This window comes from Synchiropus splendidus, chromosome 5 (genome assembly GCF_027744825.2).
Source record: "Synchiropus splendidus isolate RoL2022-P1 chromosome 5, RoL_Sspl_1.0, whole genome shotgun sequence".
Lineage (NCBI taxonomy): Eukaryota > Metazoa > Chordata > Actinopteri > Syngnathiformes > Callionymidae > Synchiropus > Synchiropus splendidus.
Genome location: NC_071338.1, coordinates 16,199,386 through 16,225,045, shown reverse-complemented (window position 1 = coordinate 16,225,045; position 25,660 = coordinate 16,199,386). Strand labels below are relative to the sequence as shown.

Genomic DNA, 25,660 nt, shown 5'->3' with positions numbered 1-25,660 from the left:
AAGCTCTGCCTCAGGATCTTACAGCGCAGGCAGGTTTAGGTGGTAGAAGCTCTGATGTGTTAACTGGGTCAAATCCATGTAGAGCCCTTAAGTAGTCCGTAAGATCTTACAATCAATTGTGAAACACAGATCCCAACATGGCGGTGGAAGGGTGTTCTCTCGCCAGGTATGGAGTTTGAATTCTTGGTTATAGCACTTCATTTGGACACGTTACATGACTGCAATTTCTTGATTAAATCTTTTGATGGAAGGTAAAATAACCAAACAAAAAAAAAACTTTTTTTTCTGATTATTTCAATGGTGATTCGAGAATCCCAATAGCAGCATGTATGTCAAGCTATGGAGCTATGGATATTGTGAAATTCTTGATCTTGGTAAGGCACTGAAACAAATATATTAGCTCCTAATACTTAAGGAAAAATTGTGATGTGTTTTATGAGCTAGAGGAGTTAGGACTTAAAGCAGCTGTAGGCAGGAAAGGTTTTACATAAGAAAAAAATCATTATGATGCAGCGTCATCAGGGTCTCAATGCCTCACGTCCGGTTGGAATGAATGGAATGAACACTTGAGTTCCTCGAGCCACGTACACGTACGTTGTTTCTTATGGGATTCTTCCGTGATAACCTGCTGAAAACATCATCGGCTCTCATCTATTAACAGCGCTGTAGAATAATAAAGACGAAAGATCTGTGTTTTTCCTCTGGCTTTATTCATTGTGACTGTGTTTCAATAAGCAGCAGACAAACGGCGATCAGAGCGTGAACATCACATCCGTTCACACGTTCATTTCGAGTTGACTGTGGACACAGACGTCGGAGTTAGAAACAATTCTTCTTCAATCAGTTCCAGAACAACCGTAAGGGATGAGGAAATGTGGTGCTGGTCGCGTCTCTCACCAGCTCTGAGCAGGTCTGCAGATCAGAGGACTCAACGGCAGCAGCTACAGATAGAACATGAGATATAACATGTTACACTTGTCCAAACCAGATGGACTATAAACACTGTAAATGGCAGTGAATCGACTATTTCTCTGTCTCTAGCGGACGTTAGCCACGGACGTTAGCCGCTAGCGGCTGTTGTTGGAGCAAAAACGTTATGCTGGATATGTCGACACTATACCGTGATAAACGCAATAAAATGACTAAAGGACACTTACACATTTGTTATCATCTCAAAAATAAGTTCCTCACATTTGATAACACACCCAAGACCCGCAGTAAGCACAAAGAATGCCTCACAGTCCTTATTAGCATCGTGGCTAATCGGTTTGGCCAGCTAAATGTTCACTGTACGCTTCGACAGTGCAATATGACAAACAGCGGACAAACATCCATAACTGTGTTAGAACGTGAGCAAGTCATTTTCGCTGGCACTTAATTCATTGAAAAACAATTTTCACTATACACAAAGTATATCTATCCCGTTTTAGCACCACAGTTCATCTTTTTCGCTGCAATACACTTATATACAAACAACAAGCATATAGACATTTGTTTCATGATTTGCCAACACAACAGAGACAGCAGTGAACACAAAATTGACTTACAAGTCGAGTAGAAACATGGCCACTTCAGAATCAGAAGAAAATCCTTTGGTAGCTCTCAGTTCTCGCCTGGCTGTGAATGCATCTATGTTGACTCTTGTCAGAGATCTTGCTCTGTGGGTTTCACGCTTTCTCTTCTTGGACTCCTCACTACGAACTCTTGCATCTGCCACGGTGTAAATTTAAGTCACCTGGCTGCCGAGGTAGACCTGCCCCTTTGCCGTAAAGTGTTGCGTTGGGGGTGGAGTTGGGGCTGTGACGCCACGCTCAGAACACGACTCTAGCTACCCGCCAGGGGAATGTTACATACTCCAAGGGAGCGTTTAACATAGAGCTGCAGGGTCTGACTCTGGGACTTTGGACTGTTCAAACTGAAACCTGTCATCTCAGGAAATCTGAAAATAATCAATTTCTGTCTAAATATAGCACATTGCTGCTTTAACCGAGAAGAATAATATATAACTTTGAAAAACAACACAGGACCCATTTTGATTCACAACCACACATATTCACAGGGTGGAGTAACGTAAGCAGAGTCTGGGTTTTTCTTGCAGTGGGTCTGGAGGAAACCTATGCATAAAAAAGAAAACACCAAAAACTCAAGTTTCCGTTGTTATCTGAAGAAAAAAAAAAGTGGTTTGCAATGTTTTCTACATTTTCTTTCCTTTTTGCAGTGTAATCGATATCTCAGTTTATTGTAACGCCCTCCTGGTCGGGTCCTTTCTCTTTCAATGTAAGCGATTGTTTTCTGGCTCAGACAACTTGCATCTGGGCGCCGGCTTTGAGTCGCCGCCAGCCTTCATAAAACTGATCTGTGCATAACAGAGAGCTTGCAAAGTAAACCATGAATATTTCATGGAGTACACAAAATACAGACCGTCTTTTATATTTTGGTTGCGTTGCAATTTAACCGCGAAACAATCAAATCACCACATATCTACTTAAGCGTAAAACTGCTTTAGCTGTTCATGCAAAAGCAGCCGTAAGAGCACCCAGGTTGAAGAATTCAGCTACTCAGAATCTTGGGAAAAGACAAGCATTTAAATTTGCTACATGCATCATTTAAAACCACCTCGCACTGCTTTTGGGTGCTAACACAGACTTGCTCGTGACTGTTTGGCTCCTGAGACATGATGATCTTCTGCTTACACCACAGTCCTTTTGAAGTTTATCTACTCATAAGCCGTTTAATGCCTTCATTTTTTACAAAAAAAAGTTACTGAAATTTCCTGAGGAGTACAAATTTAATTTACACTTTTGGGTCATATGACACGTAGTGTTTTTTTAACAGGGTGAAAAAAGAAATCTTTCAATAATGCATTTTTCTTCATCCAAACCATCCGTCTAAAGCTCTATTGCATGTTTTATGGTGGTTCAAGCAACCTGCAGACAAATTAAACTCTACTTCATCAACATCCAGCAAACAGAAAAGTTTCTAAATGAATATTTGATTGAACGACAATTTGTTTGGGTGGGTGACTGCGATTCAGCCATCCATCAACGATGTTGATGTATTCCTTGTCATGCGCTGCGCTCTGCGATTCTAACTCATTTCTCATCTTACATGAATGGAGAGGCTGGTGCTGCAGGCGTGCATTAGTTATGGAGGAAGCACAGCAGACCCAAATGTTGCTGCTGCTCCTTAATGTTCCATTATTTGCCAGAGCGCTGATGTTCTCTCATCGTAGGAATGCTTAGGCAAATAAACCCTCACATATGTAGACAAACTGTTCCCTTGTCCACGGGCCTGTCCAGGAGCTCCTCACAGCATCTCCATTTCTGTCCAGGGCTTAATAAATATTTCCCCTTGAGTGGGAGTGCACAAAACCTGGATCACTTCTTCCTTCGACTCCTTCTTTGGAGGGAAGATGTGAGATGCATGAAAAGACTGTGAGACTTGTGGGCAAATACAGTATTTTGGCATCCACATTGCCTCCCACTCCCATCACCCTCTTCTGTCTTCTGATCATGTCCGCCAAGACGGGCAATGTGGATTCCGTGGAGAAGGGGAAGCGAGAAGCTCCTCTATACCCAACACAGCAGCTGCAGCAAGAATCCCAGAAATCTGAGGCATGAAATGTGGAAGGAAGTAGTAGAACGAGTTTGTGAAAAGTTTGGTGTGTGGTTTGTGGACATGGTGACTCAAGAGAGTTGTACGGCAATCAGGGCTATTCTGAGCTTTATAAAAGACATACTGTATAAGTACATTTTTTGGGAAAATATATATATATATGTATATTAGGGGTGGGATTCGATTAAATAATCTAGTTAATTCGAGAATTTGTGATTAATTAATCTCAATTAATCGCAGTTTAATGGTGCCACAATATTTGCCACAAAAAGCCACATTTTAAATTTAAAAGAATTTGGTATATGACTGAATCAAATGATGTACCCATACCTGTACATACATTTAAACAACAAAATGTTGTTTATTTTGCATCAGTTTGACAATAGTGCAATACATCACGATGGTGGCTATATTCAACTTTTGATATCACCTTATTTAAACTAAAGCTCTTTTAATGTTTTGAAAATATTTGTATAAGAACTTCAATTTTATAATAATTTCAAGTACATTCAGAGTAGTGGAAACCCTGGCCATAGTGTAGTGAAAAACATCCCTGAACAAAAGCAAACAGATGCTTTTGTTTGCTTTTGTTCAGGGATTCCTCCATGTTTGTTGTTGTTGTTATCATCCTAGCTGCCACGTGTCTTGTGCATCAGTGTGATCAGTGGACCAAGAACAGTATATATATATATATATATATATATATATATATATATATATATATATATATATACTGTGCTAACCCAATATTGCATTATATTGGATTATTCATTTTAACAGAACATAATGATCCAACCTTGTCTTTTACCAGCTTGGCTTTGACCCCAAACTACAAAAAATGTAATCACTCAAAGTGTAAGAGGTACAAAATAAATGCTTCTTCCAAAGTCGCCATATTTGTTTTGGAGTTTGACGTACCAATGTAAAGAATGCATGGAAGTATGTGACCATTGAAACGGACTGATAAAATTTCATATTGTACGTAAAGCGAGCATAAATGGGCCTGAAGTCACAAAAGTCCACGTGACGGTGATTCCCAGTCATCACCATTGTTGCTAATATACAATTCAGATGAAGTGTACTATAATTTACCATACTTTTGTCCCAAACTTTGGGTCATACTGAACACATTTCATTTAAAGTACGCCTTCAGTGGCCAGCAGTTTTTAAGCTCCAACCCTTTGAAATAGAAAATGGAATGTTCCATTGAAAAAACACAGGCACCCAAAGGTTTAAGAAGGTAACACCGGCATCGCTACGTGAAGATCAATAAAGCAGAGGTTGTTTTTCCATGTGACACAGTGAGCATAACCACACACATCAGAGAGGCTCATTAAAGCTACACACATAACTGTACCAGTAAAAGAGCTCAGGAGCATGTCCACACACATCGTGTCACAGTGACGTAGCACACATTATGTAGTGTTTCATTTTTCACCCATCACTGTATTACGGGGGAAAACTGTTCTGTGTCAGTTTGTTGACATTGAAGAGGTTAGTATTGAATCTCTTCAAAATAAAGACCTACAGTATATGAACTACAGCAACTACAAATGTACATTCAAAATAGTCTGGATTTTAGTTGAAAGAGAAAAGCCTAGTATTCTTTAAAAATGGGGCAGCTTCTTTTTTTTCCCATTTCTAAGCTAGATTTTCAAATCTGTCCACATCATCTTTTCATAGACGCACTGTTATTCTGGCTGGTGCCTGCTGCTCGCTGCAGTGGGCCTCCCCATGGTGTTGCCTGGTGCTTCAGCTCTGATCAAAAGGGCTTCAGCAGGAGAGCTGATGCCCTGGTTTCCTCCGGCCACAGATGGCACACAGTAAGGCCTGAGGGGCTGGAGCTGGTGAGAGGAGTCTGGGGGATATGGGCATGATGAGGGGGCTGTCTGGGGAGATGAGCCCCATGGCAAGTGACAGTCCATCCAAATGAAGGCGGCACCTCCAGGGAATGGCTTTGCAAATGTACTGTAGTCCCATCCCATCTTCCTCCATGTGATAGCGGAATGAAGCTGAATATCGGGGTGGGGGAGGGGGATCGGGAGATGATGCGGTGGAGGAGAGGCAGGCAATCACTGTGTGTCCTTTGAAGCTTGTCTTATGGCTTTTCGCTGTCAGGTCTGTCTCCAGGGACACCACAGCTCTGGGAGGCATCAGCGGTCTGAAATACAGAGCTTCAGCACGCGGACTCCAGAGTCTTCAAAGCTCACAACAACTCAGAGACAGCGGGAACTCTGCTGCTCAGCAAATAAGAACGTTAGCAAGGAGGAGCCGGAACCCGTCGGATCAAAGTGCAGCCCTGTGGCCAGAAACCAGCGTTTGCCTTGATATGGGGCTTCATTTGGTCAGATGGAAATGAAGATGTTATGACATTAAAAGATCCAGCTTCCAATGAAATCCAATTGGGCCAGACCGACCAACCAGCTTAACTGGATATATAGATGAGAAAGGAAGTGGCTTGTCTGGTGAGAAGTCAAGACGTGCCTTTTTTACAGGGAAACACAATCATGATGATACCTACTGACGTTTGGAAATTACACTTTTTTCTACACTACTTTACTTTTAGGAGCTTTTGTCTTGTAAACTGTTATTTTTCTGGTTTATAAACCAAACCTTTCGCAACTATATTTTAGCCATCGCGGTCGCCATATTTGTTTACCGCTGTAATCTCGCGGGGATCTCGTAAGTCACAACACTCGCGGCATGGAAGCACACTGCTATTGATGACAGGAAGAAACCGCAGATAGGTTCCAAACTTTAAACAATCGTTCACAAAACTCACTCAGTGCTGTCTAATCTGAGGAATATTTGGCGCTCCCCTCCACGCCCTCCCACATCCCAAAATAGCTTAACGGGGATAAAGAAATTCAAGTAGTTCTACTTATTTAGTCAAGTGACAAGCCTTTATATATGTATTGTTTGAATGAATGAATGTTGTGGTTGTGAAAGTTTAGGAAACCATCACAGCTGATACAACTGCATGCGTATCTTGCATCAATATATGAAAAAAGATGGAGACACAAGGCTGTACACACAATGGCTTTAGTAAGGGAAAGAATCATCATTCATTTATTATTATTATTATTAATCTGGTTCAGCCAAGTAAAACAATTGCCCTGGGGACCCCGGTATCAGCCGGGGTCAGCAAGTGTTATTGTGGCAACAGTTACTGAGTTCATGTCTGTCAACGTTTGTTTTTCTCAGATGCTTGTTTAGTTGTTGTTTATCAAGTTATTGTGGTACAAATAGATGTTTACAGCTTTGCTTTTTACTAAGCAAGATGTTAGTTGTCAGTCGTTGACATGGTGTGTTGGGCGGGGGTGGGGTTAGGGGCGGGGATATGGTTTGGGGGCGGGGTTTAGGACGCCCTGTCTCACCACACACTTGCTCTCCAGTGTTGTGTACGGCACTTCACATTAGTTTTATGGAATTACGCAAATGTGCAAAAATGCCACAGATCTTTGGACAGAATTTGGGGTTCTACAATGTCTCCAGCCTTATTTTATGCTAACTATATTTATTTTGCGATCTGTGGTACAGAGCTAAGTTACCTAGTTAAAATGAAGGGAGAAGGACGCAGAGTACTGTGTGACAGTTGAATGAAGCTAAACCGTTTCTGGATTAGTTCAACTACGGCAGTGCTTCTCAGTTATGTTCTGTTGCGACCCCCCCTGGAAGAAGTAAATGTTTCGCGGCCCCCCAACTCACAGCCTCCTCAGTAAATAGTTTCATTTATCTATAGAATGATTATCAAGTAAGTACACCATTGCATACCTTATATCCTTGCTAACATTAAAGAAAAGAAAAAAGTACAGCAAAAAATGTATGTTCCTCGAGGTCACCTCGAGGTCCCGCCCCACTATTTCAGAAGCACTGAAGGACAATAAGTAGTACAGTATCAACACCTCCATGTAATGTATATATCCTGGATCTCACAAATTATTGGTAGCTCTAGGATATATAGACCATTAAAATGAAAATTAGTACATTCAGTACAAATAGCAGACACTAGTACGAGACCAATAAAAATGTCCAAATGTAAAGACATATGAGAAGAGACAGCAGACTGGTGTGTTTGTGTCCTAGGGTCTCCAGGCAAAAGACTATCTTTAGCCTGTAGTGTGATTGTGGTGGAGCTCAGCAGGCCATGTTTGGTCCCCCAGTGCAGAACAGATGTGCACCGGATCAATAGTGGCTCAGAGGCAGCGCTGAAATGAAGAAGAGCACCAAAAACACAATAGTGTTTTGAGCCTCTCACCATGCCGACAACACTCTCCACTCTGAGAATTTTAAATCACAACTTATGTTTACGTAAACGCAAAACCACAGGCATGTGCAAATTGCTTGACTCTCAGATGCCACTGTGTGTCTTATTCCATGTCAAGCTATTCATGTTCAGCATTCTCGCAGCTCGAACTAAATAGCCTTATCTGAGCCAACCACGTGTCGCGTGTACGCCGTGTCAGAGACAATTGTTTTCACATCACAGGCAGATGGACGGATAGATGCCGTATGCCGTCTTTCTGTCAATTCTCGGAGCGGCGGCACACGCTAGCTGTTATCGGTTGGGAGATTGATTTCTGTGTCCCTCTTGTTTGTCCTTCCCTTTGTATTTCAAAGCACAATTTATAGAAGCCGATGATGTATTGATGCGCGTGCAAAGAGTCGCCCTGCTTAAAGATGCAAGCGCACAAAGCACCTCACACAAACAAACAGGGTCACTCACTTAGTTTGCGACAGCAGGCTTGTTGCCGTTCAGGGCACGTTCCTGTGGTGTGTGATGTCTCGCGCAGATGAAGCTAATGTTTGGCAGTCGAACCGCTGCAGCGCTAACTAGATCAAGTCACGGAGAAATAGGATGTCAATTGTGACTAATAAGAAGAAACTATTTTCCTTGTGGTGAAGGACCCCCTTTTTTTTTTTTAAAGCCGCGACCAGAAAGGCATCCATCAGCAGGCACAAAGGAGAGCAAACACCATCACTCTCTGACGCGTGCTCACATACACACTGGCGCACCAGTCTACATCATTACCCAGACAGGTCATTTGTTGGCCTTAATGTGGACGTCCAATTAACAAACTTACGTAATTAGAAAAAAGAAGTCATAAGCCTTTATTGGTAACAAAAATAATGAGCGTGTCAACGTGGGACCGGTAATGACCAGATGACACACACACTCAGACACACCCACTTACAAAATTAGCTTTGGCCGTTTGGTTTGCCAAGACAAAAGAATATTAAAATAGTTAACGTCTGTAAAAAAAAAAACGTGGTCATAAATAACGTTGCTCATCAGGAATTGTGCAGAATTTTGTCCGATACGGCTCAGAGGAGAGAAGCCTCTCCAGAATACAGACGAGGCTGCTGCTTAAATGCCAGCAAGGCCAGAGACATTTATCTCCCCCTAATATTTTCGGGACTATCATTACGCTCATTTTCTGGCTGCTATGTGCTGAGCAGGGGGTTCAGAGGTGTCAGATGTTTCTCGTACTGTAAAATGTCAGAAGTTTTTGATGATAATTGTCAGACATTTGACCCTGCTCTTGGAAAACTGGAAGACGTCCTTAAAAGAGAGCTTTTTAATGGGCGAGTTGAAAGGTGCTTGATCTGTAATAGGCTCAGAGATCGCATCACATTTACGCTTGACAGAAAAGGTTCGGAGGATAACAAGGCAGCAGTGTACATACTGCAGCGTCCCTGTCAAATCATATATTTAGTATTCATTATTGAATAAGTGAGGGTCATCCTAAAGGTCAGAAATGAGCCTAGATGTTGCTTTCAAGGTAAAAAGTGCAAAAATAAAAACAATGACTGTACGACGATTCGCACACAGCATTATGTCCACCTGTATATCGTGTCCAGCAGGCTTTTAGCTAAGGTTTTGACACAGCCCCGACCCCATCCCAAAACCCCTTCCCCAATCCATTCTCTTCCCGACGCGCCTTAACCACGACTGACTTAACTTGCTTTGTACAAAAATAACTTAATAAACAACAAATAAACATGTGACTCAAACATTTCAGATGCAGGGGTCTCCTGGGCAGTTGTACTGATGCTGAACCCGCCCCCCCACATATTTTTAAAATTATTCTTTCCCTTTCTACAAGCTACTGAGTTAACAGTTTTGTTCATCTTCTTTCATATATTCATGCAAGACAAGCATAAAGTTTTATGAGCAATGTATCTTTGATGGTTTTCTAAACATTCACACTTTTAACAGTCCTTCATTCAAACAGTATATATGTAAAAAGGCTCACCACTTGGTTAAATAAACAGAACCACTTGATCCCTGCTATTTTGCTTGCATTCGTCAAGCGCTGTATGATCCTGCACTCCCAAACGCAGTTCTTGTGCCAAAAGAAACGCCAAAATACTCCTCCGATTAAAACGCAACGAGTTAGTTTTGTAAACGATTGTTTAAAGTGTGGAAGTTATCTAAGGTTTCCTGCTGTCATCAGCGTCAGACATCCCATCAGTCACAGTACTACGAGTGTGGCAACTCTCAAGATGTTGATAACCACGAGAATACGCTGGTAAACAATGGCAGCATTAAATGAACAAAATAATAATAAAGTAAATTTCGATCATGTTCAGCAAAATTACCGGAAATTGTGGTGCTTGTTGATTTTTGTCACCTTGTTATCGAACATGCTTTTTTCAAGATTGTCGGATCTTGATCGTCTTTTTTTATTTAGCAAAGAATTTTGAGGTGAAAAGCTATTTTCTTTCATTGCAGCTGAATAAGGCTTGGAACACTAACTGGACTCATTTTGAACAGAATGGAAAGGATTTTCGGTGAAAATTGGTGAAATTTGTGTAAATACTAGTGCCATGTAGTTTAGATTGAAAAAATAATAATAAAAGCAAACAACAAAAATGCAGTCATGTTCGCAGCAATGACATGTTAAGCAAAAAAAAAAAAAAATGGTGTGCCTCTCGCGCTCATGGTATTTGAGCTAATCTGTGAGAAATGCTCTGCCTGATTTATTTGTTTTTTTCATATCAAGACAATATATAGTCACTTTTTCTGAAAATAGTGTGTTCATACTTTGGACAATCACATAACTCTCTCCTCAAACTGGTTCTGACAGACGGGAAGCACATCACTGCAGCGTTAACTTCTCTGCTTAGAGCACTTAAGAATCAACACTAATCTCTTTAACTTTCAAAACCTGGTTCCGACTGGCCCCCAGTACACCATAGAAATGCTGACCCGTAACAGAGCGGCCTGGACCCTCAGGTGGGACCTTGCATTTTGACTCTTATTCTTCACGTTTTTATTTTAGGTTCTGCATGGTCTATGAAGCACTTTGTAAGCAGCATCCCCAAAACTGTTGGGTAAATAAAGCCATTATTGTAACGGGTCAAGAGATGAGGGAGCCAAAGCCACGTATAGAGGACGTGGAGACTGGACCCAAACGCGAGTGGTGAAAGTCACACTGAGGCAGGAGCGAGTTATAATATTTAATAATTAAACAAACAAGAAAACACAACGGAAAGCGTCACCGAACCGGGAGAAACAGAGCAAACACAGAATGAAAAAAAAAGAGTAACCAAACTAACAAAGTCCAAACCGAAAGTGTCACCAACCGGGAGTTAAATGAGCTAGCTAGCACACAATACAACAAGCCGAACAGAGAGGGAGAGACACGAGAACCAGCTAGCTAGCATGAGAGACCGAAACAATGAGAACCGGGAGTTAAATGAGCTAGCTAGCATGAGAAAAGAAGCCGAACAAAGAGGGAGAGACACGAGAACCAGCTAGCTAGCATGAGAGACCGAAACAATGAGAACCGGGAGTTAAATGAGCTAGCTGGCACAAAACACAAGAAGCCGAACAGAGAAGAGCCACGAGAATCGGGAGTTACCACGGGGAAAACAAGGAGTCCAAAATCCCAGGAAAGGGAAACAACGGGTGAGTCCATGGAACTGGAGGTGACGATCATGGGGAACAGAGAGAAAGTGACGATCTGGCACCTGTTGCTAGAGTCCAGGTGCTTAAGTACTCCGTTGATTAGGGGTTAATCGGCTCCAGCCGTGTGCCAAAGGAAAAAAACCAGGACTCGGAGCCTGGAAGCGGAGCCATGACAATTATTATTGTTCTAACCTGTCTAGGGTGTCTGCAGATGACCAAGACCCTCACCCCTCACCCAAACATCAGAAAACTGGCTGTTTTGTCAACAACCAGTGCTCATCTCAAGGTGAAAGTGGAAAGATTGATCCAAATATAATCAAAACACGTGTTTTAGTCCACCTTCAGGTAACTTTCACTGAAGACCACAAAGAGAACTGACTAGAAAGATCCACTAGAAAGAACAGATATCCTTCACCATAGAAGAAGAATATTCAAGAGGGAGCAATTAAAGCAATAATTCAAATATAGACACAGACGTGGCTGAAGGCTAATTTCACACCATTAGGATTTAGGAATAAGATTCCAGTCCACAACGTAAGCAAAGCCAATACCCATGAGATGGGCACGGGGTGATAGAAACATGAGCGCCAAGGCTTATGAATGCATGTAAATACCTTCATGAATGCTGATAGCACATTTACAACACAAAGCAGCAGCTCAAGAAGGTGAAGAAGCTGGAGCATCATGGCAGCAGCACATAACAGATGGTTGCATCGGGCTGTAAATTTTCCTCACACAAGGCCAGAAACTCTGCAGTGATGTGACCCAGCCAGTGAGGGGAAAGGCAGAGGAAGGATGAAGTCAAGGATGAGTGTTTCATTGGGAACACCTGTGATTGACAGACAACAGCTTTGTCCGTCGCCGTGCTGAAGCGATAATCGATGGCTGTCTTTTAGCATGAGGAGGAGACTTTCTCAGTGTGACGTGGGGCCGAGGTGATGCATGCTGCCTGGTGTGAAATGGCAGCAAAGGTCACAGGCATTAATGCACAAACAAACATGGCCGTCACGAACTGTCTAACCTGCAAACCCTTAAGGCTAATCTGCAATACAATGGACAGAATTAAGCACTTTCAACTTTTCTCCATGACCCCTGGATGACGGGTGGTTGGTCTTCACCGTCAAATAATAAAAAAAAAAAAAAAACTGCGATCATGAGCTCTAGCATGCTCGGCTTTGGTGTCGAGTTTCACACAGCTCCAAGCTGCAGTCCATGTTCCAATTGCTATTTTACATTGAAACACGAATAATGTCTACCCAGTGACATTATCCCAAATTCACGTCACTTTCCACGGGCTGATTTCCTGTCTAAATGACCCTGAGTGGAGCTGCACAAAAAACAGAACCATTGCCTACAATACTGACCTACGACCACCCTCAGTTCGTGAGAGTTGACAGCAATGTAAAAAATTGCGATATCCAGAATCCGCAAAATATCGCGAGGGAACACTGTAGTAGGTATCGGGTGCTGTCATGCGCGAGTACTGCTGTATAAATAGGCCAGTATCGTTACGAATACCAACACTGGAATATGTGATTTACCATATCCATATTCACTGTATATGTATATACACAGCACACTCTTTAACAAAGAAGCAAATAAACTTCCGTCAATATAGTAGCGTAAGAACAATCATGATTCAGCCTACTGGGATCAAGTTACTAAATAACATCATGCCGTGTCAGAACAAAACTCTGCAAAACTTGTCAAAAGCCCCACTGGTTGTGATGCGTCCGCTCCTCCCTACTTGCTGCTCACTCAGCAGCAGCATGTCTGTTGTGGAGGTTCCTTCAATCTGTCACGTAAAGTTTGCATCCTGGCGCCTTCAAATTAAATACGCCATTTAAAGCTCCAACACTTGACGGAGCACAGAGAGTTTTTCGGGCTCATGAAAGTGAGACCGCTGGTTACTCAGCAGCTGTTAGCGCAGCTGACACTTAGCAACACCCGCCGGTCCGAGCATGACATTCGGAATGATAAGAAATAACTATTTATTTCACCAAGCTAGATGACCAGCCTTTCTCAGGTGTCATTTACGCGGAAACGGAAATGACCGGATCTGTCGCCGTTTTGGAGTGAGGTGCAACGTTCATTAGCCACTTGAATCTGAAACTTCCGGAGTGTAAACTTTGATAAGTGCAGTGCTCTCTGTCTCGGAGTCCTGCTACAAGTGGCCAGTATGTAAATATTTCACGGACACAGCACAGTCTTTAAAGATTCACCTGTGCCGTCTCACATCGAATTCAATGTTTTTCAGTCGTCCTTTTGACAGAATAATTGCTGCATTCAGCAAAGTTTTTTCAATTTTTGCCACCTTGAAGAGCTCTATAAAATTAAAATGATTTAAAGTTCATGTTTTCACATCATGTACACAGAAGGTCTCATCATTTTGATTACAAATTCATGGTCAATCCATATAATCGATATCGGTGGTGATCAGCAGCAAAATTCCTAGTGTGACTTGGACTTCACTTTCCAGATGTCAGTCAATCAGTTGTATTATTTCTGTACACAGTTAGAAACGTAACTTTAAGGACTGTCAGTGAGGTTTATTACATGTCACCTGTCCATTGTGCTACACTCAGATCCCCAGGCAATTTAGATTTACCAGTTAACTTCCTATGTTTTTGGATCGGGCAAGGAAACCCACAAACCTGCAACCATCTTGCCCCGAGGCTGCAGCAGCAACCACTGCATTACAGCGCTGCCCAACCTCTTCTCCATCGCACCAAATGACCTGCCTTGTCTGCGCCGCTCGCCTTCCTCCTTGATTTAGTGAACTTCACGAGGCGCTCTGCATGTTGGAGCGCAAGGACGATGTGGTGTTAATAGGTTTGTGAGCGCTGCTTTAATTTCCCATGTGGAGGCCAGCGGAGCCCGTCCTCCTGACCCCTGCGTGTGTCGGACAGCCCTTCCAAAGCTCAGTGGAGAAAAACGGCCTTATTAGCCCAGTTCATTAAAATCATTAATAGTCATGAAACGAGAGGCACCGGAGTCCAAAAGGCTTAATGCACCATCCATATTAATTAGACGCCCACAAATCTGAAGTGAGGGAAACCAGAGCACTTCCTGGCACGCTCACGTACACTTTCAAGAGAGCAGCCTACTGTGGCCGTGCCGTCTCGTACCCCTCCCCCCAGCCCCCGCCGTCCTCCCCCTCTTACACCCCCGATTAAATTCAATTTTAATTAAAACAGATCACATTAAGAAACTGATGTGCTTAATTAACTGGACTCCGGTGGAAGTGCTTCCTTCTACATCTGACGGCTGCATTGTTAAACATTTCCCGTCACGGCAGGACTTGTACACCTGTCTCTGCCTGCCTGTGATACTGATCACTCGCCTAGAAAATCCAAAAATTCTGCGCTACATTTCAGCCTGAAGCTGAATGGAAATTTGTATTATGTAAATGTATATGCAAAAAGTGGACGAGTGAGACACAAGTTCATTGGGATTTCTGAAACTGTCTTGAATCCCTGGTTTTAGCTCTCAACAAAACCCTACAAAATTTATGAGATGATGCCGAAACAAAGCAGAGTGGGACACTGCTCAGTCAAGGTACCATTGTATTGCCAGAATAATTCCAGCTAAAGTCACGCACAACTATTTTGTGGAACCAGGCAGGAAGACACTGGACACGGCAAATGCAGCTGCCCACTTGACACCTTTGTCACGTCACATAACCATCAATCTTTGTTAGCAAAGGTGCAACCCACAAGCATCTTGTCCACTCCTGCATCCTGATTTTCCCACCTCAACACGGACACAGTAGGAGAGTGGAACGGAGCTGAGGTGGACTGCGCCAGGCTGTGGAGGGAAGCAGAGCTGGGGAGGTGTTGTGTTCCCATTCACTCGTGCAACACACAGCACCGTTTAAAGAGACATATAATCAGCGCCACCATGAAATCGCCATGTTGTGACTGCAACTATTAAAGCAATTTCAACTCACCCCCATGAATTCTATGAGGCATGGGAATTTAGTCCAATCCCCAGGACTTTCCTGCAGTGTTCACCAATCTCTTCAGCCTCCTTTCACCCACCCCTCATCATGGCATGTACGTCACCCTATTCACCACCCCGTTGTTCAGACAAAATAGTGAGAACTATTCGTAATCAATGCATCAATGTCCAAAATTATGATTAATTAAACGTCAAACGTAAAATAGAGCTAAAAAGTGGCTAAAAACTGTCAAGTTTTTTATCCAAGCTGTTTTGCAACAGCCCTGGTTTCCAGCCATGTTGTTCCAGAACCATAAATGATCACTTCATCAACTTTCACCACAAGTTAAAAAAAAAAAAAAGAAACTCTGCCATATCCAAATTTGGCATGTTACATTAAAAAAGCATTGTAACCTAATTTCTTTCTTCTCTGGAAGTCCTTGTGAGGATATCCACTTTCATCCCCTCATGACTTGACAGACGCTGCATTGCCATTATCTTCTTGCTGGGCCAAAAGAAACTCATCTTTCCTCTTTACCTGTCCTGCTCTCTTTCTGTCTCCTGACCACCTGGCCTGCTTGCTAGCAGAGAGAAGTTATGGTCTGCGGCTGCTGAGCTGACAGCGTTACAGCAAGGGCGAGATAAGGCTGCGACCTCTGAGGCCGGGCAGGATGAGATGAATACATTTGCTCCCTGTGTGACGGGAGGATGAGGGTTGTTCCCGTGGATCCAGAACTAAATCTGCTGGATCTATAACAAGGACCTCAGATACGCCGAGTCTTGATAGTGGGTGATGTCCCGAAAAGTTCTTTTCCACATGAACACGGTTCATTGGACTGAAAGAACTGGTTCTACTCTGTTACACGCTCAGTTCATGTGTGTCTGGACTTCGTTTTCAGAAGCAAATTTCCGCATTATGAACTAAACCAATTTCATGAATAGGCTTACATTTCTATTGAATAGAACCAAAAAACTCAAATGGATGAATTGAAAGTTTAAATGGCTGCCAGACTTCGCGCAAGTGATCATGTTTGTGCTGGAAATAAAGTAACCCATTAATTCAGAAACATGAGTACCGGTTTGAACTCTTTTGAATTGCACTGAAGTACCTGACATTTCTATTAACAGACAGGACTTCCTTTTCACTTCCATCTATTCAGCAGTGAGTGAAACGCACTCAAAAGTCTGTGCTGAGGAACCTGAATAGCACATAGCTTCAGTTCATCAACAAACAGGACAACCTTGCCTACATCCTCAATGACTTGTTGACAAGTTGGATCAAGAGTGTAGTACATGGTATTTTTTCGGAAACAACCTTGTCCTCCCTTAACAACACTTAAAAAAAAACAAGTCAAAACTAAATGATATAAACATCGAGCTCTTAGTAGACTTGTGCTTAATAATAGGGAATTTATATATCGCTCCATGAGTTGAGACAATTTAAAATGAGATGTCCTAAAAGGATAACTCATCATCAGTCAACTGAACTGTTAAGTAGAATATAATACTAAAGTTTTTCTCTGCTCATATTAGAAAAATTGCCCTGTGAAGGAATAACAACACCAGTCACTTAAATAAATAAATCGCATTCCTGTCTCAAAATAAGAAAAACAATCTCGTGCCTTCGCTTGAATGAAGGGTAACACCTTGCTTTAAATTGTTACTGGTTAAGTAACAAAAATAAATAAACCTCTCTTAAAATGAGACACACTTAGTCATGCAGAAAATGCTTGACAGAGAATATATTTTAGACATTGAGAATTATGTTGATCTATCTGGTTATATTTCCTTTTGCTTCTGTTCAGTGAGATTAAATTACATATCAAGCCCTGTGAAAAACAAAAGACGGCCCTCTTGTTACTGAAAACACGGTGCTTTTGTTGTGAAGTTTGCTCAAGTCTACTTCAACAGCTGTTCACATACCTTATTACAAGCCTTAAATTCCAAAAGTGACCCGATAGATTTTTGTAGTTTTCTGTTTTCAAATCTATATAATGCAATTTCAAAGTAAACTCTCCCCACACAAAAATGTTCCAAATATTGACCAAGTACTATGTTGCTCTTGTTGTATGTAGAAGACAATCTTGTTATTCAGAGTTGTTTGTAAAATCTAGTGATCTTCCTTTAATAGCAAACACGTGTTCTGTGTTCCTCGTTTGAGGTGCTCCAAGAGTATCATTTATCCACCTGCCCAGAGGCAAAAACAACCTGCTGCCAGTATTGATGGTTTCTTCTGCAGCACCTATGTGGATTGGGTTCAGAGTTCACCGGTTGCAGGCAATCAGGAGTAAATGGAGCCTGTGTAACAGCAAACAAACGGCTAAGAGCTGTCGGACAAAGCCAAGGCCGAGCTCCTTTGGACAATGTGCGCGTTTCAGTATTCCAGCAGCCTTTGCGAGGGAAGCGGGATTAATTCTTGGTCACTTCCAGTCGTGTGACCTTGCAGGTGATGCAGAATTCTTCTTCAGAGTGCACCCTTTACCCCAAAAACTCTAATCCTTTTTATTTCTGACAAATAAGCCACTCAGTCCCTGATCCTTTCATCCGCCTCTGGAAGGTTTAACACTCTCAGCTCCCGCAGGAGGCCTCGTCCGGCTCATCTGCAGGATAATCCAACACTTTTTCAATGTCTCATTGGCACTCGGGGTCCGACGCTGAGGTTCACAAATGCTTGTGGGAAGCGGGACGAAAGCACGCTGTCAGATTCAGCATCTTGGAGCGGGACAAGCCCAGACAGGAGGACACATATCAAAGAGGCATTAAATGCACTGATCCGCCGAGCCTTAACTCTCTCTTACATCATCATAAAACATCATCCAATTTAGCTGCTCCGTCAGAGAGGAAGCATAACACATCTGCATAATGCAGCGTCCTCACTATGTTAATTCTCCCTCCACTCAGCCGTGTTCCACCACAGACTCCCCGTTTTCGTCTGTGGATGTGTCCTGTCTCTGTGTATTGTGTGAGTGCATTACTCCGCGAGAGCATGCCAGACTTGGAGACCGATTACGAAGGTAAATGAGGCTCTCCGAAACCCTCCAGGCTCTCCACAGAGCTGCGTGATACTGCAGGGCACATTACGGGAGAAGCAATAGAAACACATTATCGCCCAAATCGCATTGCTATCCTCCACTGAGGGGTGTGAGTTACCCGGGAAATGGATGGAGCTCACAGGAGGGAGAGAGGTGACGGGTGAGAGCTCCAGCCTCTCCACAATTCCCATTGACTCATGTGAGCTCTTTTTAATTTTCAGGCCCTGTGAATTATGGAAGATGACTTGATTAAATTCTGATCCGCACTGACTGCACGCCCACCCCCCGGCTGCCTTTGTGCTGTGGAAGTTCAAGCCTGTTACAAGGCGAGCACAGCCTTTAAAGGGAGCTTGAGAATATGCCGTTTCATTTTAGGCTGTCGAAATAAGTAAAGAACGCATTTTGTTTTTTTCTTGTGTGACTAAAAACATTTGGAATCAATAAACTCTTACATAATACATTTATTCCTCTGGTGCTTTTGATTTTTTTGGTTCAAAGGACTAGAACAGTGAGAGAAATAAAAGTGAAGAGAGTACTCAAACTACCTCATACAGTATAAATTATTCGTATAAATTCTTCTTACAATCATAATTATTATGATGATGATGACTGTTATTATTATTATTCACTTTGATTACCATGAAGTATTTATCTTTACATTTGTCTGTATAGCTGTTTTTTATTTATTTATTTTTTCACTTGCCATTTTCACTTAGTTGTGGTGACCTGAACTTTCTTTCTTGACGATGCCATGGACACTTAATAAGGAGTTTTTTAATGAGGAACTTCCTTGTTGAGTGATGAATTCAGTTCAACACAATACATAAGTATTTAACCCCCTTCATAGACCTGTCAGTTGTGTATTTAACCTGGTCAACTATCTGCACCATCAGGTAGTGAGACAACACTAATACAGACATTTCAGTAGGAAAAAGACAGAAGGAACTCAAGCACATACAAATACACTAAACTCAACAACAATTGAAAGACTGAAAAAGGAGTCGAATAGAAAATTGTTTTCAGATTCCAGAGTCCAGGCTACATATGTCCATGTACAATAATGTCTCCAGTTTCATATGACATGGGAGTCTGATATATGTAGCGACAGTAGCATCAATGAAAAAATATTAATAATAGTTGTCCACAAAAAAGGAGATTCCTCTTGGGAAAAAACAACTTTCCCTACAACATACCTTACACCTTTTAGATAATTCCTATTTGAATATTGCCAAAAACAAAACTCAACAAACGGTCTGAAGAAATGAAAGAAAGCGACTTCTTCTTGACTCATTGAAAGGGTGGACGAATGTTTTATGTTCTCCAAAGGATTGTGCTGCCACCTGCAGGTGATTTTGACCAGGTGCAGATTGAAACAACATCACTGATACGTAAAAATTATTGATTAAAAACGAGATGGTGAATTCCATACTACACTTAAAATAGAACTCTAGTGTTTCTAACGTACTTAAATCTTCTCATAATTAAAATATGCATCCCGGCTAACTTAGTGCTTCCAGGCTAAAAGGCTTCTGAATGTTACTTTAGTAGCAAAAGCAAGGAGTTCAGTTTGTGCGGAAAGTCAGTAAATCATGTCTGACAACAGCATGAAAGGTTTGCAGTCGTGAGCGAGATCAAATTCAACATTGTACGATACCTTACCCGCTGAGAAAGTCCAAGCTTGTCCGTACAGTTTAAAAGATGCTGTATGAGAAGTTGAACTCGCCAAACAAACTTCTCCAAACTTTCTCTGCCCGAGCTCTTCACAACTTCTATTGAGAATGATGCAGGTGCAGCGTGCACGCTCTGATCCCGCCCCCTTCTACAAGCGGATAAAGACCTGAGATACAACATTGTTCATAAGTGGCTGGAAGGTCAAAATAAGGAGTGTTTGAACGAGTGAATCTACTTCTCCACTTCCAAAGAGTGCACAGCAAGTAGAATATCCTCATCTCAGCCAGCGTTCTTTTGAATTATCTTACAATATCTGTTCTCTACAAATGAATGGCACTTTAACTCCTGATGCAGTGCAGCAGAAATTCATTCTCCTCAGCTAATCTGAGAGCAGGTAGCCAGGGCAACCAAAGTTAAGAAAGGCCCAGAGTTCCCTCTCTCCAAAATAAATAAATAACTAGGGGGAACATGGCGTTATTTCCAGGCCTGATTTGTTATCTCTCCAGGGTGACCTGGGTCACAGCCGAGAGACTCGATGTGCTGACACATGAAAGACATGAAGACGCGCACATGTGGGACCACCCATGTCAGACACTGGATCAGGGGCCACATTGGTCAAGACTGGACTCAGCACCAGTTTTAAACATGCTATTGATGGATTGTAATGAGAGGATGGAGTTTCATAAAGTACCACATTGTCACAAGGTTGAACCAAGTTCAGGTGTAATGATGTCTTTTGTTCCCTGATTGGTTCTCCTGATAGATGTCGAGGTGTTAGAAGAGCTGTATAGAACGTCCTCCGTCAGCACATTCGTCTCAGATTTGAAGTCCAGTGGTCTGCACCCCTCCTTTTCTCCAGAGATAAGTGCCATCGTGCCACACCATCAGTGCACTCCCAGAGGTCATCGCTTCTCTCTGCCACAGCCAGCTGGATCCATCTGCACAGGATTGATGTTGAGCCACGACAATAAAATTCCCCCCCCCCCAAAAAAAATCTGATTCACCACCAGTTCTGTTTTAGGAAAGATGAGGCAGGTTGTTTGTCTCATATTCTGAGATTGATTTGTGACTAAACTATTTTCAATATTGAGAGTTATTTGGTTCCGCGATATATCACATTAAAAGAAAGTCATTCTGTCACCTGTAATATCAGAAAACACTATTACTATTACTTAGAAACACCTCTCCATATCTACATGTTTTTATTCACTTCAAATTACCTCATTTACATGCGTATTTATTTTGCAGATATGACGCGCCATACACCACTTTTCCAAGGCTGGATTGTAGTGCCACCTGCTGGACATTACTCATACAACCACAAGTTAAAAATAAATCATGTCGTTTGAATAAAACTGTGCTCAAACTAAATGTTATTATTTTGTTGCTACTCTTACTATCACATGTAGTTTTATTTCTTCGTCAGTCAACAAATGTTTCCATACACTGCACATTCTATGGTGGATACAATTCAATATACAATTTGATATATATATCTAACCATCTTCTATTTTAGTTTAAAGAGAAGTAAATTGAATAAAAAAAAGTGTGACCATAGGGGGTGTACTTTTCCCTTAAAAGTATCCGAAGGGAATATCGACATTCAGGCAGGAGGGGCGGGGGTGGCATTCAGTCCCCCAAAATGAGGACATCACAAACTTTGTGACATATTGTCTCGGAATTCCGCCGTCGACAGGTGAGTGAGCCTCGTGTTTCTCCGACAGAAACTGTTATCGTCCGCGGACATTTCTAATGTTTCGTCCGGGACATGAGAACGCGGAGATGCTCTCGTGTTAACGCTGTGAAGCGGCTGTTGAACAATCCTGCTGTGGCCACATGTGTCCTCGTGCAGACGTGAACTGCGCAGTCTGTCGTCGGTGACACGGCCGTTTGACTTTCAATGTGACCTGCTCGGTCTGCGATATCTGCGCAGTAGGACGTCACGTCATCAAACAATCAACATTCGTCCGATTAGAGAAAGGCAATAAAATCAAAATAACCGCTACCTTTTCATCTGTTATCGCGGAGGCGATGAATATCATATTCACTGTTGATGAAAGACAAAGTCATGAGTCCAAATATACATTCATATTCACCAAAAACTCTGCATTAATCATCCTTCAAAATAGTTTCAAACCAAAAATGATTACGCTCATGAATATCACAGGCATCATGTAGACTCACTAAAATTCCAAAATAGGATAATACAATTAAAGGAAAATAAAAATTCCAATATTACTGATGATCCTTGCCTCCCTTCATCTCCAGAATGAGGTACTAAATATGTATTGGTTTTTCTATCTGTCAGCAACAATAACTGCATCATGCCGACACGTTCAAGTTGAACACCTCAACAGAACACTTTTTTTTTCAGTACTCGTAAGTCAGGTGATAAACACTGAGTGTTTTTGTTCTTGTTTAGGAGCTGAAAATGGCAGACATCGTGATCATCGCCATATGGATCTTAGCTTTTGTTCGCAGCCTAAGTGGATGCCCCGACCGCTGCTCCTGTACTCGAGTAGGAGGCTCTTTCTACGTGGAGTGTGCCCACCAGGACTTCAGTGAGGTCCCTGCTGGTGTTCCTCCTGAGGCGACCATCCTGGGTCTCTCTGCTAACAAGTTAACTCTGCTGCCTCAAGGAAGCTTTGACAACACCACTCTGCTCACCAGTCTGTGGATGGCGCACAATCGTATTGTGGTCATCGAGTCGGGAACACTCGCACCCCTGGTAGGCCTGCGAAACCTGGACGTGAGTCATAATAAAATAGTGGACTTTCCTTGGGTCGACCTCCGAAATCTCACCTCACTGCAGCAGCTGAAGCTGACCAACAACGAGATGGTCACGTTGCCTAAGGACGCCTTTGTCAACTTGCAAAGGTTGCGCTCGCTGTGTCTCAACAACAACAGGTTCTTCACCATCGCCGAGGGGACCTTCGACAGTTTGCTGTCCCTCAAGCATCTGCAGCTCTTCATCAATCCGTTCCTCTGTGACTGCTCCCTTTACTGGCTCAGAGAGTGGATGTCCAACACCACAGTCTCAGTTCCAGAGCAGAATCTGATCACGTGTGCAGGTCCAATAGAACTTGAAGGAATGCTGGTCGGACAGATGCCCCAGCTGTCATGTCTTGCCCCACATATCACCATCAGCCCGGACATTAACCACGCAGTTCTCCTTCAGGGGGATGAGTTGATGATGACATGTAAAGGTGAAGGAAACCCACCACCAACTGTGACGTGGCACATTCACAGCCAAACCAGGAGACAAGGAAACCGAGATGCAGTTCAGGTCTTTGATAACGGGACGCTACTGGTACCACACTTGACTGATCACCACAGCGCTAACTACAGCTGCACTGCTAAGAACTCATTTGGTGAAGCGAAAAGGTCTGTGTCTGTAGAAGTGAAGCCCACTTTTATTCACCGGAATTTCACAAACACAGATGATGCACTCAGTGACGCTCCCTGGGGGGAGTTTTCTGAGCAGCAGCCGCAGAATTGGTCTAGAAAATGCAACGCGACACGCAACACTCGCTACGTTTCCTATGATGTTCTCAACGCAAGCTTTGACGGTCTCCTTGCGTTTGGCACCATTTCCCTCATCGTGTCAGAGACGGATGTGACTGTGCGCCTGGATCCTCTTCATATGCACCGGTCCAAACACCTTGAGAACCCAGAAGGGTCTGATGAGTCCTCAGAAATCATTCACCGGCTGCAACGTTTGTACGTTTGTGCGGCAGCGGCTCAAAAGCATCTGTCTGTCCAGTGGACTCGGATCAGACCGGGTATCAGCACCTACAAGTTTGATGACTTGATACCAGGGAGCAACTACTCCTTGTGTGTGACAGACAGTCAGGATGACTGCAAAGTCCTCATCTTGTTCACCACTGGGAGAAGAGCTCCTAACCTCCTGGTCATCATCTCAGTCAGCATTGGCCTCCTCACTGTGGCCACCATTCCGCTCATAGTCGCAGTCTGTTACCACCTCGCGTACAAATACCACCACTGGACCCGCAATCTGAACCTGAAGGCCAAAGATCAGTACGTGGCGGAGTTGAACATGCATTTCAACGCTCACGCGTCACGCACTGAATCTCAGAGCAACATCATCGGCAGCCAGCTGGAAATGGAGGGAAGTGAAAGTAGAGATAAAGAGAAGGAAGAAGACAGTGAAGAAACAGTTTCCTCCCATCCCTCTCGCTACAGAGAGAATTTCGACAAGTGTGAGTTGGAGTCTGAAAACAGTGACAAGCTTCCTTTGGGGGCTGAAGCTTTGAGTATTATCGCTCATCGCGACAGCACAAATCAGTAGCTCTTTCTTCTTCTGAAATCGTTCACTGTGCTCTCACTCCACGACTGAGACTACACTCTCATAAGAGGGTCGCTGATTCTATTTACGTTGCTCAGCTGACCTCCGTTACTTTCTGCAGCCTGAGGAGAGTTGTGTTATATGGAACACCTCTGATGGCGCTAAACAACAACAACTAAGGGAAATCATTTAAACAGAGTGAAGGAATGTTGCGTGGAGATAAAGCCTCGTGTTTCCTGTTATGTAATGACACATGTGTCAGCAGAAATGCTATCACCCCTTAATCATGTGTTTGTTGGTTCAAATTTGTTTGTGCACGTGTCGACAACATAACTGTAGATGCTTGCGTTTTCTGAAGATTCTGTTTTAGTGCACCCACGTGTGTACCAGTATGTACAACAGAGTAGGTGGTTAGATACTGTCTTGAAAACACTGCCTCACCGTTTCATGCAGGTGAAGAAAACCCATGTTTACTATTGTTAAATGGTGACATCTTTCACTTCTCCATATTGAAGCAGCTTGTGTCAGCACAAGCAGTTTGCCAGCGCTGACCTCAGAAGCTGATCTACTCCTGAAGAACCTAGACTGTGTGCATCAATATTAAACTTCAAACCTCCTCTCTGCTTTCTTGTGTCACTGCGGTACAAATCATTGCCTCTGGGTTTATTGAACACCATGGAGGTTCTCAGTGAAACTCGTGCAAGCATTGGGTTGCACTTTGACACCTTTGGTCATCAAAGAGATATTTATCATTCAGGGGACCTGAAAAAATGTTGAAGACATTTGATATTATAATAAGGGAATTTTCACAAAAAATCCACACCAAGGCGAAGTTCAGCCCTTTTCTGTGTTTGTGCGTCCTTCATGACAAAACAATAAAACTCAAGATGATGAGTTTGGTTTGTTATCAAATATAACAGACAAATGTATAATAATAATAATAATTATTATTATTATTATTATTATGTCTTTGTTTTATGATATCTGCCATTGAGGTTATTTTTTCACGAATATTGAATTAAAGTTGAATTGAATTATTATTGTTATTATTATTATCAAGTCTAGTGAAAGGCTTTCTTCTTAGCTCCCTCTGCATTTGGTTTGCCAGCCCTGCACCTCAGTCCCTGTGTATCTTGTGGAAATCCAATTGCCTGTGTGATGACCTCCTCAACCATTGAAGAA

General features: G+C 42.6%; 1 protein-coding gene across 1 annotated transcript; it reads left to right on the top strand.

The window, feature by feature from the left end:
• Positions 1 to 21,799: 21,799 nt before the first annotated feature.
• LOC128759233 (immunoglobulin superfamily containing leucine-rich repeat protein-like) lies at positions 21,800 to 25,052 on the top strand. The gene is made up of 2 exons (XM_053866033.1): positions 21,800 to 21,868; positions 22,595 to 25,052. Exon 2 carries the CDS (start codon positions 22,604 to 22,606, stop codon positions 24,479 to 24,481), a length of 1,878 nt encoding a protein of 625 aa, XP_053722008.1. The 5' UTR covers positions 21,800 to 21,868; positions 22,595 to 22,603; the 3' UTR covers positions 24,482 to 25,052.
• The last annotated feature ends 608 nt before the right edge of the window (positions 25,053 to 25,660 follow it).

Bases quoted from the DNA above. Each gene is read 5' to 3' on its own strand.
- LOC128759233 (XM_053866033.1), top strand. From the start codon at position 22,604: ATGGCAGACATCGTGATCATCGCCATATGGATCTTAGCTTTTGTTCGC.